The 17,728-nt window shown below is 39.6% G+C and overlaps 1 protein-coding gene across 2 annotated transcripts in view; it reads left to right on the top strand.

Annotated features, from left to right (window-relative positions):
• Nucleotides 1–249: 249 nt before the first annotated feature.
• YIPF6 (Yip1 domain family member 6) overlaps nt 250–17,728 on the top strand; it is a 29,175-nt gene continuing 11,696 nt past the window's right edge. The window contains exons 1-3 of one of the 2 annotated variants that reach the window (XM_040265767.1): nt 250–616; nt 15,346–15,474; nt 16,508–16,586. In XM_040265767.1, coding sequence (XP_040121701.1) covers nt 560–616; nt 15,346–15,474; nt 16,508–16,586 — 265 coding nt within the window. In that variant the 5' untranslated portion in view covers nt 250–559. The remainder of the gene's footprint in view (nt 617–15,345; nt 15,475–16,507; nt 16,587–17,728) is intronic. The other variant, XM_040265768.1, reaches the window with a different exon arrangement.

Raw genomic sequence — 17,728 nt, 5'->3', positions numbered from 1 at the left:
AGTTACTTTAATATTCACCCTCTTTCAGCCTTGAACATCTTCAGTACTTGCCCCAGATCGCTTAGGGGCAACAGTAGAAGGAGCAGTTGGTAGGGAAGGCTTCATCTTTTTACTCAGCAGCTGGTAAACAGTCGCTCGGCCGCTGGGGGAGGAGCAGGGTTTTCCCCTAAGGTGCAGTTGCGGGGTGAGGTTGGGGGCGGCACACTGAGCCTCCGCCGGAGAGCCGGAAGCAGGCACTGGAGAGGGAGTGGCGCTGAGCTGGGGGAGGAGTGAGAGAAGGAAGCGGCAGTCCCCTGGCATACGGAGCTGTCTGAAAATCAGGGTTGAATGTTAAAAAGAGAGCGTATTTAGCGACACTCCTGGCCCCGAAGAAAGGAACTGAGGCGACACGAATCCCCTGTCCAACACCCAGAAGACGAGAGACGAGTGCCAGAGCCGCCAGCAGCTGTTAGGCGCTTTTTGGTGACGCGGCCGCCGCGCGCAGACGCGCTGACGGGCCGTGGCCTCCACGTCTCAGGTTGCGCAAAGGCCTGTGGGAGCGACCGGGAGGAGGGCCAGGATGGCAGAAGCGGTGGAGTCTCCAGGAGACCCGGGGACAACAACGCCCAGGCCCCTGGTGAGCTTGGGATCTACGACAAAGGGGACCGAGGGTGAGGCAAAGTGCCCCTTAAGGAAGTAGGGTAATGGGCTTGTACTTGAGAGTACTGGAATTCCTTCCTCCCGACAGGCCCTTCCGGTATCAGATGCCAGATCCAGTCCCAACCGTCTACCTGTTCTTTGGGCTAACTGCCCCACCCCCCATTCCCCTCGCTGCCGCCCCCCTCCTTCTTTCCACGCCTTCTTGTGAAACTCTCATTCACTTTCCTTTCACAGGCTCTCACCACTTGCCCTCCTCCCCTTCATTTTCTTAAATGCTGAGCTTTAGGCGATTTAAGTATCTTTGCATCTGCTGTCCCCTATTTTATCGAGACTTGTCACTAGTCCTCGAGGGAGTAGCAGGATTCTGGGATTAATGAGAGATTGATTCTCATGGGACATTATAACTTGATTATTTATTTGTTCAGTGAACCCCAGTCGTCCTGTTTTAATCCCTGCCCTCCCTTGTCACAGCTCTTGCAGTCCTCTTCATGATGATCTCTTGCTCCTGTCTGCAGAGGACAGAATTTCTATTGCAAGTACTACAAGTCCAAAGCCTGGACATGTATTTAAGAACACAGGGTTTGGAGTTAATGTTACTTGGCCTGGAATCACCCATTCTGGCACGTGTGTGAATTTGGGCAAGTCATTTAATGGAGAGTATTTCTTCATGTGTAAAATGGAGATAAAAATACCTGCCTCAAACAGTTTTTAGGAAGTTGAAATGACATAGTTTATGTGAAATGTCTAATAAAATTAGTACCATAACTGAGTAGTGTCAACTCAACATTCTGCCCCCCATCCCACCTCCCAAACAACATTTAGTCATGTCCCAAATAGTGTTTATGAGTAGGTGCTCAGTAAATGGTACATTCCTTTTCTCTGTTTTAAATTGTCAACATAGTAGAGGACTGATCTGGGAGTCAGGTGAAACTAATTCTAGTTATGGTTCTGCTTACTAGCTTTATTTGTTCATCTCTTCATTCTTTTGTCAAATATTTATTGAGCATCCACTATGATCCAGGCACTCTTTTAGGCATGGTGGATTCAACAGTGAAAGAGAGTGAGTAGGTCCAAGTTCTCATGGAGTATTTGTGACCTTGAGGAAATCACTCTGAACCCCAGTTTTGCCTTTTGGAAAATGATAGTAAGTCACCACAGAGTCAGAGTACTAAATGAACTAATATAAGCATAGGGCATGGTATGCCATAGTTACAGGAGTTTAGATGCTTTTAGTTCCTGTTTTTCGTCTAAACTGCCCCACTTCTCTTTTATGAAGCTTTCCCCAATTAATTTTAGTGGTTCTGATTACTCATTACTCAGTATCCAATACACTTCTATTCAGCAGTGTTTGTTGAACTCCCACAAAGTGTAATACACTATGCTAGTTGCTTTAAGAAATACAAGAGTCCTGTCCTTATGGTGCTTACAGTCTGATTTTAGGCATAAGACAAACATACAATGCCAACATAAGACAGTATGTAAGAAAGTTACACATAACATTTAACATAATTTAAAAGGTGCTATCATGTCTTGCTGAGGTGATGAAGCAGGCAACATGGTAGAAGTTATATTTGAGGGAGCCTCAAACTATGGGTAGGATGTGAGCATAAAGCTATGAATGATTGATTACCTGATATGTGCCAGGATTGTGCTAGACATCCTTTGCATATTTTCTAAACTTTATAGCAACTGTTTCAGTTAGGTGGTTTTTAGACTGTGTTTTACTTGCAGGTGAGGGGATAAGACTCAGAGAGATTTGATGATTTCCCTAAGGTGACCAGGCTAAAATTTGAACCTGGGTCTGCTTCTGAAACAAAGACTGTTACCGTTAATGCTACACAGACTCTCATCGGTGAAGATACAGAGGTTAGGAGATACTAATGTATTTGTGGAACAACAGAGAGATTACTTTGGTTGAAGCACAGGGAGGTATTAGAAAAGAAGCCTTAAAAGATAAAGCTACTGTAGTAGAGAGGCAGTATAGAACAGTGCCTTTGTGTGCACATTTGGGTTCAAATTGTCTAGGTTTGGTTCTATGCTCTGTCATTTAACTCACTGTGGGATATTGGGGAAGTTACCAAAATCTCTCCATGTCTCAGTCTCCCTATCTGTAAAATGGAGATAAAGTAATACAGGGTTGTTCAGTGGACTGAATAAGTTAATACACATAAAACACTTGGTAGAGTGCCTGGCACGTAATAATCATGCAATAAGTGTTATTTCCTTTTATTGACCACTATGCTGGGAGGTTTAACAGGCAACAATGAGTCAGTGGAAATTTTTGAGGAGGGAAAGGTTTTAAATCATGAATTTGACAACATAACAAAGGAAAAGTTACCATGGAAAACGTGTGGAATCTAGAATACCGTGCAATTGTTGCAGTAGTTCTGGAATGAAGTGATGGCTACCTGGATTATAGCAGCGGTAGATGTGAAGATTTGAGAAAGGCAGAATCCTCGAGGATTTGCAGTGCTAGGGAGAATGTGTTTTAGTGTTTTTCAAACTTTAACATGCTAGCAATCATCTGGGGAATCTTATTAAGTTGCAGATTCTCTTTTAGTAGGTCTAAGATGAGGCCTAAGATTCTGCGTTTCTAATAAGCTCCCAGATGGTGCTGCTGCTCCCGGTATCACATTTTGAAAAACGAGGCTATAGATAAGTGGGAGGAAAATGATACCCTGAACAGAAATACAGAAGAGGATGAGGGCCCTAAATGTTGATTCATTCACTTTTGGAAATGTTTAGTTCCAGATACTGATTGGCAGGCCATCCAGTAGATATCCGGCAGGTAGTTGGACACTAAAATCTGGACTTCAGGGCTCACAAGAGGTCAGGACTAGAGAGATTGATTTGGAATCATCTGTATAGAGTTTAGAATATAGAATCTTGGGTAATGCTTGTCTATTGCCTATCTATTTAAGGAGCAGAAAAAAGAGCCATAATAATCGCTGTAGCCTAGGGTCTGGAAGGATGTTGGTCCCAGGTGGACCATGACACTAAGCCCCTACCCGCCTGCTTGGACCAAGTTGTTTTCCTGCTTGATTTCACCTTTGTTGACCTTGTTGACTTCTGTTTCTCTTCAGAATTTTGGTCAGTAGTTGGTCATCTGTTCCCAACTGCTTTCTTAAGGCTGCAGTCCCCACATTTACTGTGTGTTCTTGGTCCTGCCTTTACTTGCTCCCCTCATTGGCCCAAGTCGGGCAGCAAAGTGTGCACATGTGTTTAAATGCACATATATGTATGTATGTGCACAAGCCTGCCAGCACAGAAGAAGGGGAGGGACATGAGGTCCAAGTCACCTTTTATCCTCACCAAGGGGCTAGTGAGAGAGTAAGGTCCACTAGCTGAGGGCCTGGTAGCACTGTCTCATATATAGGGCTGGAGAGCTTCAGATCCTGGCTCAGTTCACTGAGCAATGTTAGTGAGTCTCTGGAGAAGAGAGATTGAGGAAGGGTTGGGATGAGGGGTGAGTGGGAATCACATGGCACTTTAGTGACTACTGCTGCTGCTGCTAAGTCGCTTCAGTCGTGTCCAACTCTGTACTACACCATAGACAGCAGCCCACCAGGCTCTGCCATCCCTGGGATTCTCCAGGCAAGAACCCTGGAGTGGGTTGCCATTTCCTTCTCCAGTGCATGAAAGTGAAAAGTGAAAGTGAAGTCATTCAGTTGTGTCTGACGCTTCGAGACCCCATGGAGTACAGCCTACCGGGCTCTTCTGCCCATGGGATTTTCCAGGCAAGAGTACTGGAGTGGGTTGCCATTTCCTTCTCCATTAGTGACTACAGTCACTTCCAAAACCAAATAACTGGAGTTAGCCCAAACTTCCCCAGTTAAGGGCCCAGTCTTCCAAAAGATTGGCCACTTCATATACCAGCCACAGGTTTGGAGATTCCCAGGACCACCCTCACTTCTGAACTACTGCCTAAAACTTCAAGGGTTCCTATGGTCAGGCTCTGTAATTCATTAGAATGACTCACAGAACTCAGGACAGTGATATACTTAAAATTACACTTTTATTGTAGCAAAAGGGTACAGTCCAAACCAGCAAGAGGGAGAGATGTGTAGGTTGAGGTCTGAGATAGTTTGTAATACAAAGCTTCCTTGTCTTCTCTCTGTGGAGTAAAGGCAGGACCTTGTTACCCTCCTGATACATTGATGTATGACAGACAGTATGTAGAATATTGCCAACCAGGGAAGCTCACCCACATATCTAGTTTTTATTGAGGTTTCATTACATAGGTGTGATTGACTGGATCGTGTTTTCTTCCACTCCCAAGAGACCAGGTTTGTATCACAGTACTCAAGTGAGGTTGCTTAGTCGTATCTTACTCTTTGCAACCCCATGGACTGAAGCCTACCAGGCTCCTCCATCCTCGGAATTTTCCAGGCAAGAGTACTGGAGTGGGTTGCCATTTCCTTCTCCAGGGGTCTTCTCAACCCAGGGATTAAACCCAGGTCTCCCGCATTGTAGGCAGACGCTTTACTGTCTGAGCCACCAAGGGAAGTCCTCACAGTACTCAAACTTGACCTCAATCCTCTAATGTTACGTTTGGTCTTTTAGGAGTGGTTAGCCCCCTATGCTCGGAGAAGGTGATGGCACCCTACTCCAGTACTCTTGCCTGGAAAATCCCATGGATGGAGAAGCCTGGTAGGCTGCAGTCCATGGGGTTGCTAAGAGTCGAACACAACTGAGCAACTTCACTTTCTCTTTTTACTTTCATGCAGTGGAGAAGGCACTGGCAACCCACTCCAGTGTTCTTGCCTGGAGAATCCCAGGGACGGGGGAGCCTGGTGGGCTGCCGTCTATGGGGTTGTACAGAGTTGGACACGACTGAAGCGACTTAGCAGCAGCAGCCTCCAGGAGAATTGCACCCTTAACCAAGGCTCTCCACATGCCACATGTTGAGCATTGATTGTGTGTTACATGACTTGCAGGTGTTACCTAATTCTTATAGCAGTGTTGTTTCCAAGGTCGGGCCATTAGGCTTCAAAGCCCATTCGTTCTGCACTGCCCTGCCTACCCTAGCTGTAGCAGGCAACAAGATAACTCAAAACGCGAAATCCTGGAGTTTGAAAGGACAGTATCATAGTAGTGAAGAGAGAATAATGACTTCAAAATGAGGTGGTTTACACATTAAGTGCAGAAGAATATTCAGAAGACAAAACCGAGAAAGAATTCTTATATTTCCCTTTTTTTAATTGTGGATTTTATTTATTTTTGGCCACAACCTGTAGCATGTAGGATCTTAGTTCCCTGCTGCTACTGCTGCTAAGTCGCGTCAGTCGTGTCCGACTCTGCGCAACCCCGTAGACAGAAGCCCACCAGGCTCTTCTGTCCCTGGGATTCTCCAGGCAAGAACACTGGAGTGGGTTGCCATTTCCTTCTCCAATGCATGAAAGTGAAAAGTGAAAGTGAAGTCGCTCAGTCGTGTCCGACTTTTAGCGACCCCATGGACTGTAGCCTACAGGCTCCTCTGTCCATGAGATTTCCCAGGCAAGAGTACTGGAGTGGGATGCCATTATCTAACCCATGTCTCATGCATTGGAAGTACAGAGTCCTCTTGACTGCCAGGGATATCCCAGGATTCATATGTTTCTTGATTGTGAGGTCATTGTTGGCAATGTCAGTAAAGTTGTGGGAACACCAGTACAGATTAAAAAGGATTAAGCAAGTAAGAGAGTGAAGAGCAGTTTGATCAGAGAAGAGGAGAGCAGTTTGAGATGGTGACAGAAGTAAGGAAGTGAAATATTTTACCATATTTACTTTTATTTTTTTAAATGTTTGTTTGCTTACTTATTTGTTTATTTGGCTGTGACAGGTATTAGTTGTGGCATGTGGGATCTAGTTCCCTGACCAGGAATAGAACCCTGGGTTCCCTATTTTGGGAGTCTTATCTTAGCCACTGGACCACCAGGAGAGTTCTTCAAATATTTAAATAAAATAAAGAGTAGTATAACAAATCTCATATAACTTTCAGCATTTTTCTATTGTTTCATTTATTTCCTTATCACATTTTTTTCCAAAATAACCTTTTTATTTTGAGCTAATTTTAGACAGAAAAATTGCAAAAATGGCACAGAGTTCCTGTATAGCCCTCACTCAGCTGTATATAACCATAGTACAAAGATCAGAACAAGGAAGCTAAGGTTGATACAACACTATTAAACTATAGTTCTTATTTGAATCTTATCAGGATTTCCACAAATGCCCTTTTTTGTTCCAGGATCTTACCCAGGATCTCACATTGCATTTAGTTGTTATTTTTCCTTAGTTTTCTTCAGTTTGTAATGGTTCTTCAGTATTTCCTTGTCTTTCATGATCTTTTATGAGTATTTTAAAGCAAATCCCAGATGTATCCCTTTACCCATAAATACTTCACTATGTTTCTCTAATAGGTAAGGACTGTTTGTTTTCTTTGGTTATCACACATAACATAATAATAATCACTCCTTAATATCATCTAATCTCTGTTCACCTTCCAATTTTCTAAAAAAAAATGTGTTTTTACAATTTGTGCAAATCAGGATCCAAACAAGGTCAAATTGCACTTGGATAATAAATGTCTTTTAATATGTGTGTCCTTCTCTTTTTGATGTAATTTATTTGTTTAAAGTCATTTCTTTTGTAGAATTCTCCACTTTCTGTATTTGGCTGTGGTATTTTTAGTAGGTGCCTCTGTCCACATATTTCCTGTAAACTCTTTAAGATCTAGAGATTTGTTTATATTTAGGTTCATTTTGGCTTGGGTAGGGGAGGCAGAAAGAAAAACGAACTTAGGTGGCCCCTAAAATTAGGAATTTTTTGTTTATTTTTTAACTTTCTGTTGAGAAAAATTTCAAACATATACAAAAGTAGAATAGTAAAGTGCACTCTTGTGTACCCAACCTTCAATAATAATTACCAATTTATGGCCAGTCTTCTTTCTTCTGTAGCCCTACCCATTTCCCTTCTATACTATTTTAAAACAAATCCCAAGCATCATTACATTAATAAATATTTAATATGTATCTCTAAAAGATAAGAATTCTGTTTTAAAGAACATAACCACAGTATCATTAGTACATGTAAAAAATCAATAATTCCCTAATGTCAAATGTCTTGTCAGTGTTCAAATTTCCAGCTCTCTCCTAAATGTTGTATTTTTATAATTTAAAATCTGACCCACCACCTATTTTTATAAATAAAGTTTCATTGGAACACAGCTGCACTTCATTTTTTTATGTATTGTCTTTGACTTCTTTCATGCTTCAGAAGCAGAGTTGAGTAGTTCCAACAGCAACCATTTAGCTCTCAAAACCTAAAATATTTACATTTGGATCTTTCACAGAAAAAGTTTGGTGACCTCTGCTTTAGGCAGTTATCTTTTAGAATCATTAAAAATAAGAAACAATGCTTTTTATGTTGACTTTCATTTAAACCACTTCTGGAGAGCTTCATTTCCTTGTGTAAATCCAAACTTCCTTCTGATACCATATTCCTTTCTGAAGATTATCATTTAGCATTTCTTGGAATGCATGTTTCAGCTTTTTGCTCATCTGAGAAAAGCCTTTATTTTGCCACCTTTTTTTTGGGGGGGTATTATAAGACTTTTATTCAGCAAAGACAGTGTTACCTTGAAAGTTGGTTAGAGTATGTTTTATGTGTATAAAGTAATAATTCATGTTTTGATGCTGTTAAACTTTAATTTTATTTCATTTTATTTTAGGGAGCAGGAGAGGTTTACAGTTTTCTTTGAGAAACCAAAAGGGAAAGCAGTTCTCCCTCATCCAAGGCAGGAAATAGTCAATCATTGCTTTACAGCAGCATTGTCGTTTCAAAGAAGTTAGAACTAGTCCTTCTTTAAATGGCTTTTTAATTCAATCAATGTTACTGCAGTATAATGCCTATTCAGTAAAATTCACCCATTTTAAGTATGTAGATGGTTTTAAAAACGTACTTGATTCTAAGATCATACTGGGAGAATGAATAAAAGTGTTTGGAGTTTGCCGTCCTGAGAAGCATCTTTGTTATCTGTGATTCTGGTTCCTTTGCATGGCAAAATCACATATGCCTGAAAAGACAGCTGTCATTTCAACTTTCATTGATGTCCTATTCCTTGGGACATCAGGAACAGGAAGTCAAGGATATTCTGGAAGGCTCCAAGTTTCTCGGCCTTTGAGTTTAGTATGGATGACCTCAGGGCCTTTTCCCTCTGCTCCATTTTTTTCCTCTTTCTGGAGGAGAGGCCAAAGGCATAGGCAGATGTGTCTTGCACGGAGCCCCATGGTCCATGGATGTAGCTGGTGGCCTCCCATGAACCTGAGACTTGTATTGCCTTTCATTTTTAATAGCTATTTTTGTTGTTTTTTGAATTGTGGGTTGACAGTTTTATTCATTCAGCACTGTAAAGGTGTGTTTGTCTTCTTTCTTACATTATTTTGAGTGAGATGTCTATTGTGTTTTTCTCCTGATTGCAATGTCTTTTTTTTCTCTGGTTGTCTCTAAGGTTTTCCTCTTTATCTTTGGTTTTCAGTGTGAATGTGTCTAGGTTTGTTGATTTTTGCTTTTGTTTTGTCTTTAGGTATTTATCTTGATTGGGGTTTTCTGGGCTTGGATCTATCATTTGAGGTCTTCTGTCATTCTGGAAAACAATTCAGCCTTTACCTTTTCAAATATGTTTTCAGATCCATTATCTCTCTCATGGGATTTCAATAATATACAAATTAGATTATTTAATACCAACCCCACAGTTCTTGCATGCTGTATTCTGTTTGGGGCAGTCTTATGTTTTTTATTCCTGTTTTATTGAAATATTGGCATATAACATTGTATAAATTTAAGGTATACAGTAGAATGACTTGATACATGTTTTTTTTCTTTTTCAGCTCTTGTTTCTGTTTAGATAATTTTCACTGACCTATCACTGATTTCTTTATTTGACCTTGTTGAGTCTGTTACTATGTTCTTTTATTTCTAGCATTACCATTTGACTCTTACAGTTTCTATCTCCTTGCAGAAATTCACCATCATTTTTGCATATATCTTCTACTAGAGCCTTTTAACATATTAATCATATAGTAACTTTTTCTGCTGAAATTATAACATCTGAGTCACCTCAGAGTTTGGTTTAATTGCTTTGTGTTGTCAGAGTGTGTTGTTTTTCTGTGTATGTGTTTATGGGGAAGGGGTAAATTTTTATTGATTGCTGGCTATCATATTTAGTAGTAGAGACTGCCTGGAAATGGCACATCTTTTCTGTTAAGTTGTTACTAAAAGGGTTAAGTCAGTCTAGTAAGGAATTGAACTGTATTTGGCTTTTGTCCTTGATAGGGGAACTGTCAAATGCATCATCAGCTTCAAATTTCTCTCCTATTACTTTGTGCATAGGGAGGGCAGTAGGTTTGCCCAGTGTTTTTCTTAATGTTTCTTCTCCATGTTTCGTTTTCTGCATTCTGTTTGCCTCTGCATAAAATAGTGGGTTTCTCTCTAAGCTCTAGCCCCTCTCTTAGCACTAGATTGCTGGCTTTTGTTATTCCATAATTGCTAGCCTGGTGGTGGAGACCTGGGAGGTAGGGACTTTTTGTTGTTTTGATCCACCCTCTGCCCTGTGTCCCTGAGTCTCCTGGGTGAGACTTTCTCAGTGATCCTGTCTCTTCCCCTAGCTGAAAGCGAAAGCTGCCCAGTCGTGTTCAACTCTGCGACGCTATGGACTATACAGTCTATGGAATTCTCCAGGCCAGAATACTGGAGTGGGTAGCCTTTCCCTTCTTCAGGGTATCTGGGTCGTGAAGATCTTTTTTGTATAGTTCTTCTGTGTATTCTTAACACCTCTTCTTAATATCTTCTGCTTCTGTTAGGTCCATACCATTTCTGTCCTTTATCGAGCCCATCTTTGCATGAAATGTTCCCTTGGTATCTCTAATTTTTTTGAAGAGATTTGTAGTCTTTCCCATTCTGTTCTTTTCCTCTATTTCTTTGCATTGATCGCTGAGGAAGGCTTTCTTATCTCTCCTTGCTATTCTTTGGAACTCTGCATTCAAATGGGTATATCTTTCCTTTTCTCCTTTGCTTTTTGCCTCTCTTCTTTTCACAGCTATTTGTAAGGCCTCCCCAGACTGCCATTTTGCTTTTTTGCATTTCTTTTCCATGGGGATGGTCTTGATTCCTGTCTCCTGTACAATGTCCTGAACCTCCATCCATAGTTCATCAGACACTCTGTCTGTCAGATCTAGTCCCTTAAATCTATTTCTCATTTCCACTGTATAGTCATAAAGGATTTGATTTAGGTCATACCTGAATGGTCTAGTGGTTTTCTCCACTTTCTTCAATGTCAGTCTGAATTTGGCAATAAGGAGCTCATGATCCAAGCCATAGGCAGCTTCCAGTCTTGTTTGTGCTGACTGTATAGAGCTTTCCATCTTTGGCTGCAAAGAATATAATCAGTCTGATTTCGGTGTTGACCATCTGGTGATGTCCATGTGTAGAGTCTTCTCTTGTGTTGTTGGAAGAGGGTGTTTGCTATGACCAGTGCGTTCTCTTGTCAGAACTCTATTAGACTTTGCCCTGCTTCATTCTGTACTCCAAGGCCAAATTTGCCTGTTACTCCAGGTGTTTATTGACTTCCTACTTTTGCATTCCAATCCCCTGTAATAAAAAGGACATCTTTTTTGGGTGTTAGTCTAGAAGGTCTTGTAGGTCTTCATAAAACTACTCGACTTCAGCTTCTTCAGCGTTGCTGGTTGGGGCATAGACTTGGATTACTGTCATATTGCATGGTTTGCCTTGGAAATGAACAGAGATCATTCTGTTGTTTTTGAGATTGCATCTAAGTACTGCATTTTTGAGTCTTTTGTTGACTATGATGGCTAATCCATTTCTTCTAAGGGATTCCTGCCCACAGTAGTAGATATAATGGTCATCTGAGTTAAATTCACCCAGTCCAGTCCATTTTAGTTCACTGATTCCTAAAATGTCAATGTTCATTCTTGTCATCGCCTGTTTGACCACTTCCAATTTGCCTTGATTCATGGACCTGACATTCCAGGTTCCTATGCAATATTGCTCTTTACAGTGTCGAACCCTGTTTCCATCACCAGTCCCTTTCACAACTGGGTATTGTTTTTGCTTTGGCTCTATCCCTTTATTCTTTCTGGAATTATTTCTCCACTGATCTCCAGTAGCATATTGGGCACCTACTGACCTGGGGAGTTCATCTTTCAGTGTCCTCTCTTTTTGCCTTTTCATACTGTTCATGGGGTTCTCAAGGCAAGAATACTGAAGTGGTTTGCCATTCCGTTCTCCAGTGGACCACATTCTGTCAGACCTCTCCACCATGACCCAGCCATTGGCATGGCTTAGTTTCATTGAGTTAGACAAGGCTGTGATCCACGTGATCAGATTGGCTAGTTGTCTGTCATTGTAATTTCTGTCTGCCCTCTGATCCCCTCTCTCAGTGCCTACTGTGTTAACTTGGGATTCTTATACCTTGGACGTGGGGTCTCTTTTTATGGCTGCTCAAGCAAAGTGCAGCATATATAGCAAAGGTTGCATATAGTTCCACTGTATATTACAATTATTTTTAAGTAGATAAACTAAGGTTTTTATTTGGAGTTTCAATATCAAACTCTCAAAAATTAATAAATGAATATACAGAGAAGTAGAAGGATATAGTAGATCTGAAAAGCACTGTGAACCAGTTCACACAACAGTAGGATACAAATTCTATTCACATTCCCATAGACTGTAGACTCAGAAACACTGGAACATATCCAGGGACATAAAGTGCAAAATTTTCATGATCTAAAGGTATTGAAATTATACAGAATCTGTTCTCTTGTGCTCACTTAGTTGTGGCTCACTGTTTGCAACCCTATGGACTCTCCAGGCTCTTCTGTCCATGGAATTTTCCAGGCAAGAGTACTGGAGTGGGTTGCCATTTTCACTCACTGTGGAATTATGTTAGAAATCAATATCAAAAGATATTTGAAAATAACCCACATTTTTCAAGTGCGTTGTGACATTTACCAGGAGAGATTACTTAGACTTAGCCATCAAAAGCTTCAATAAGGTTAGACTGAAAAAAACAGAGAGAGTGATTACTGAGAAGAAATGCTTAGTTGTCTTTGACTTCATTTGAACCAATTTTGTTAGATTGTGACAGCTGTCATATCACATTCATTTTTTAAAAACTTACCAAAATTGGTGAATTTTTGTGTAGCCATTTTTAATATTGAAGATGAGAGGGAAAAAGCAACATTTTTGGCATATCATGCTTTATTATTTCAAGAAGAGTAAAAGCGCAACTGAAACACAAAAAGATTTGTACAGTATATGGAGAAAGTGCTGTGACTGATAGAAAAGTGCTTTGGGAAGTTTCGTGTGCTGGTTGATGCTCCATGGTTGGGTAGAACAGTTGAAGTTGATACCGATCAAATCAATACATTAGTTGAGAACAATCAAAGTTATATTATAAGGTGGGAAATCACCGACCTACTGAAAATATACATATGAAGTATTGAAAATCATTTGCACCAGCTTGGCTATGTTAGTTGATGTTTGAGTTCCACATAAGTTAAGCAGGAAAAAACCCCAAACTTCTTGACCGTATTTCCACTTGTGATTGTCTACTGAAACATAACAAAAACATTCCATTTTTAAAAACAAATTGTGTTGAGCAATAAAAAGTTCCACACTGCTGGACAATAGCCACAGAAGAGATCATGGGGCAAGTAGGTTGAACCACCACCAACCACACTAAAGGCTGGTCTTCATCCAAAGAAGATGATGTGTACATGGTGGGATTGGAAGGGAGTCCTCTATTATGAGCTCCTTCTGGAAAACCAACAGATTACTTCCAACAAGTACTGCTCCCAGTGAGACCAACTGAAAGCAGCACTTGGCGAAGTGTCTGGAATTAGTCAACAGAAAATACATAATCTTCCTCAGGATAACACAAGACCTCAGGTTTCTTTGATGACCTGGCAAAAACATAATAGCTTGGCTGGGAAGTTCTGATTCATCCACTGTATTCACCAGACATTGCACCTTCAGATTTCCATTTATTTTGGTCTTTATAAAATTCTCTTAATGTGAAAAAAAAATTTAATTTCCTAGAAGATTGTAAAAGGCACCTAGAATAGTTCTTTGCTCAAAAAGATAAAAAGTTTTGGGAAGATGGAATTACGTAGTTGCCTGAAAAATGACAGAAGGTAGTAGAACAGATGGTGAGTACATTGTTCAGTAAAGTTCTTGGTGAAGATGAAAAATGTGTCTTTTATTTTTACTTTAAAACTGAAGGAACTTTTTGGCCAACCAGATGGTTCTTTAGAGATATCCTCATTCCTCTTACAGCTGTATAGCATTCCATTATGACCTACCATGCTTTATTCAACTAGTTCTCTGTTGATGGACATTTGGGCTATTCTCAGGGTTGTTTTTTTTTTTTTGCTTTTACAGATAGTATTGTAATGAGGAGCCTTGTGTATGTGTCTTTTTGTATATTTACTGCTTTAGACTCCTAAAAATGGTGAGCAATCCATATGTAAATTTGCTAGATATTGCCAGATTCATCTTCAGTAGAGCCTAGTACCATTTTGCCTTCCCACCAACAGTGAGTGCTCTTTCCCCTCAGCTTTACTTGCAGAGTGTGTTGTCAAACTTGGGTTTTTGCCAGTCTAATGGGTGGAGAATTTTCAAGTACTTTTAATAAAACTGTGATCAAAAAGTTGTTTTTTATAAATTTTGTGAACAACTTCATTTTTTCTAAAGTTTTACTGTACTGTCTTGTTTTTCATTTACCTGCAACCTTTTCGCACTAAACATTAGACCCATTGGACCAAGAACCATATGAGGAGGGATTGCTTCTCTTTTCTTAGGAACTTGAAGATTCTAGAGTTTCAGTCACAATAATCAAATTTGACATATGAATGTAAGAGTTTAAAAGTTAGCAATCTTGCAGTTCACTTTGGAAATGTTATTTGTCCTGTGGTTGCCAGCAATCTGGTAAAAGAAAAAAAAGAGGATAAATAATGTGCTCTACTGTTTCTATGTTCTTCCCAATTTTCTTTTAGATTTTACATAATGTTCCTTCTTAGCCAGCAGAGGCCACTAGAGCCCACTAAAGAGCAGAAGTGTAAAAGAAAGACAGTGCTAAGATGTGATCACTGAAAGGTCACTTTTTTCCAATAGTTCTGCAATCTTACTAGCTATGTCCTGTTAAGATTTCATGCTTGAAAGAAACTATTTGAGGCCAAGAAAATATCTATTGTTGTTGTTTTAGTTGCTAAGTCGTCTCTGATTCTTTTGTGGCCCCATGGACTGACCCCCTACCAGGTTCCTTTGTCCATGGGATTTCCCAGGCAAGAATACTGGAATGGGTTGCCATTTCCTTCTCCAGGGGATCTTCCTGATTGAGGAATCAAACCCGCGTCTCCTGCATTGGCAGACAGATTCTTTACCACTGTGCCACTAGGAAAGCCCATAAAATATCTGTGCCATTTACTTTATAATATTTTTCATCATATTCCATCTCCTTCTTTAAAAGAAACAAGTATTTGAGAATTTTAATTCACTGTACTGTTCAGTGTTTGGTGAACTAACACCTTACTTTAAAAACTGTATAAAACCCTATAAAAAGATATAGTCCTGCTCACTGGGAAATGATGTCTTTGGGGGAATCCTGCAGTTTATTACAAGCTTTAAATTTTTTTCCCTAACTCTTCTCAGTTTGCAGGCCTTTCTGATATATCTATCTCACAAGACATCCCTGTGGAAGGAGAAATCACCATTCCTGTGAGATCGCGCGTTCGGGAATTTGACAGCTCCACATTAAATGAGTCTGTTCAGAATACCATTGTAAGTTAGATGAGTTGAGAGAATTTCTGTTCAGTGTCATGGGCTAAATAACTAATAGCACTTTGTAATATTTTTGTTTGGTTCACTAATTTTCAGTGTATTTTATTTATTGAAATTTAAGATTCTCCCCTAGAGAATAATTTTTGGAAATCATTTTGGCTGTAATGGATATTAAGGAACTTAAAACGTTCACATTTTCTTAAGGTGATAATTCTGTTTCTCTAGGTATAGTATAAGGAGAAAAAATTCAATACAAAGATAATTTTAAAAGAAAAATATTTATACAAAGATGTTTGTTATAGCAGTCTTTATAGTGGGGAAAAGTTGAACAGAAGAGTAATTGGCTAAGTAGATTATGTTACAGCTATGTGGTAGAATGGTTAACAACCATTAAAAATCATGTTTTCAAGTAACTATTAATGACATGAAGAAATTTTTAGGTGAAAAACTTAGGACAGAATTACCTCAACTATATTTTGAGAAGTTAAATGACTGTACCCTTCTTCAAATGTCTTGATTTTTAAAAATCTGACTTCTAGGATTCTTTTGCCAGAATGAATAGGAATGTTGAAAATTAATTGATTTTACATATTGTGAAGAGTGTGGTAGCTTAGGAGCAGGCCCTTTGGCTCTTGTGACCTTATCATGTTGAACTGAAAGTTAGATGCTGTATTTTGCAGAACAGATTTTACTAGTGCTATTATTTTCATTTCTTTAAGTAGCATATTAAGAGGGCTATATTTCTCTTTTGCAGAGTTTAAAAAATCAAAATCAACAGAACTGATGAATATAGTAAAGAGTTAGATGTTGGCTTTAGGAGTTAAAGGAAAAGTTAATAGAAAAAGGAGTTAGTACAAAAACCCCACCTCTCTGGTTTGTTTGTATGGTGAAAGAGTTAGACTGGAGTTATGGCTCTAAAATTCAATGAAGGGCTCCTAGGGGGATTGAAATTTTTAAAAAAAATTGAGCAAATTCAAGGGGCTACTTGGTAGCCTTGGTCATTACAGTACAGCATATTGTTTTTATCTTTCAGATGCGTGATCTAAAAGCTGTTGGGAAAAAATTCATGCATGTTTTGTACCCAAGGAAAAGTAATACTCTTTTGAGAGATTGTAAGTATGTGTGGTTTTTGAGGCTTTGCTGTTTTTCATCATACCTTATCATAAGCATTTATAAGGCTTTGTGGTAATAAAACTGATATCATTTTGCAGGATGAAAAATATGTAAGTGAATATATTATAGAGAAAGGTTTTGAAAAAAGTTAAAAATTGAAGATGGAATTTCGGAGATTGGAAGATTTTGCTTAATATATTGTCCTCATCAATAAATATAGACTGTATATTTTCAACTGCTGCAATAGACACTGCAAAAAATATTTCTGTAAATGGCAAACACATAGTGACTTTGTTCAGCCAAGAAACTTAATGATCTCCAAGGGAAAGACAAAATGTTTAAATGTTACATTAGAGTAATAGCTAATACCCATTAAGGATTAACAAATTAATAGTACTTTATTGACATTTTTATTTTCAGAATAATCATTGTTGACTGCTTTAAGAATTCCAAAACAGTGTTTGCAGAAAGTTATGCTATTATTTAGAATTTATTCTCAAAATTGTTAGACTTTTAGTTTTTCTTTTCAAACATTCTTGGCTTTTCTTAGTACCCTTTATCAAAAAAAAAGACTCAGTTGTTTGAGAATAGTAACAATGATGTTGGATATGAGTGTACCTTCTATTTTGGCAGCATTTCTGCTGTAACATAAGGATGTCAGATATGTGGCAAATGTGCCATCACTGTGTGGTGATTGGATGCAGTGTCAGAATACTTTTTCAGCAAAGTACATTGTGGGTTGAAGCTGACAGATGATTTGCTGCTGCTGCTGCTGCTGCTGCTAAGTCACTTCAGTCATGTCCGACCCTGTGCAACCCCATAGATGGCAGCCCACCAGCCTCCTCCATCCCTGGGATTCTCTAGGCAGGAACACTGGAGTGGGTTGCCATTTCCTTCTCCAATGCATCAAAGTGAAAAGTGAAAGTGAAGTCGCTCAGTCATGTCTGACTCTTGGCGACCCCATGGACTGCAGCCTACCAGGCTCCTCCATCCATGGGATTTTCTAGGCAAGAGTACTGGAGTGGGGTGCCATCGCCTTACAGCTGGTATATAGTGGAAAGAGCATGGACAAATCTGGGTTTTGAATAGTGATTCCATCACTAGCTGTGTGATTTTGGATAGTGATTCCATCACAAGCTGT

Source organism: Oryx dammah, unplaced genomic scaffold, assembly GCF_014754425.2.
Source record: "Oryx dammah isolate SB20612 unplaced genomic scaffold, SCBI_Odam_1.1 HiC_scaffold_23, whole genome shotgun sequence".
Lineage (NCBI taxonomy): Eukaryota > Metazoa > Chordata > Mammalia > Artiodactyla > Bovidae > Oryx > Oryx dammah.
This window is presented reverse-complemented; position numbering and strand designations above follow the sequence as displayed.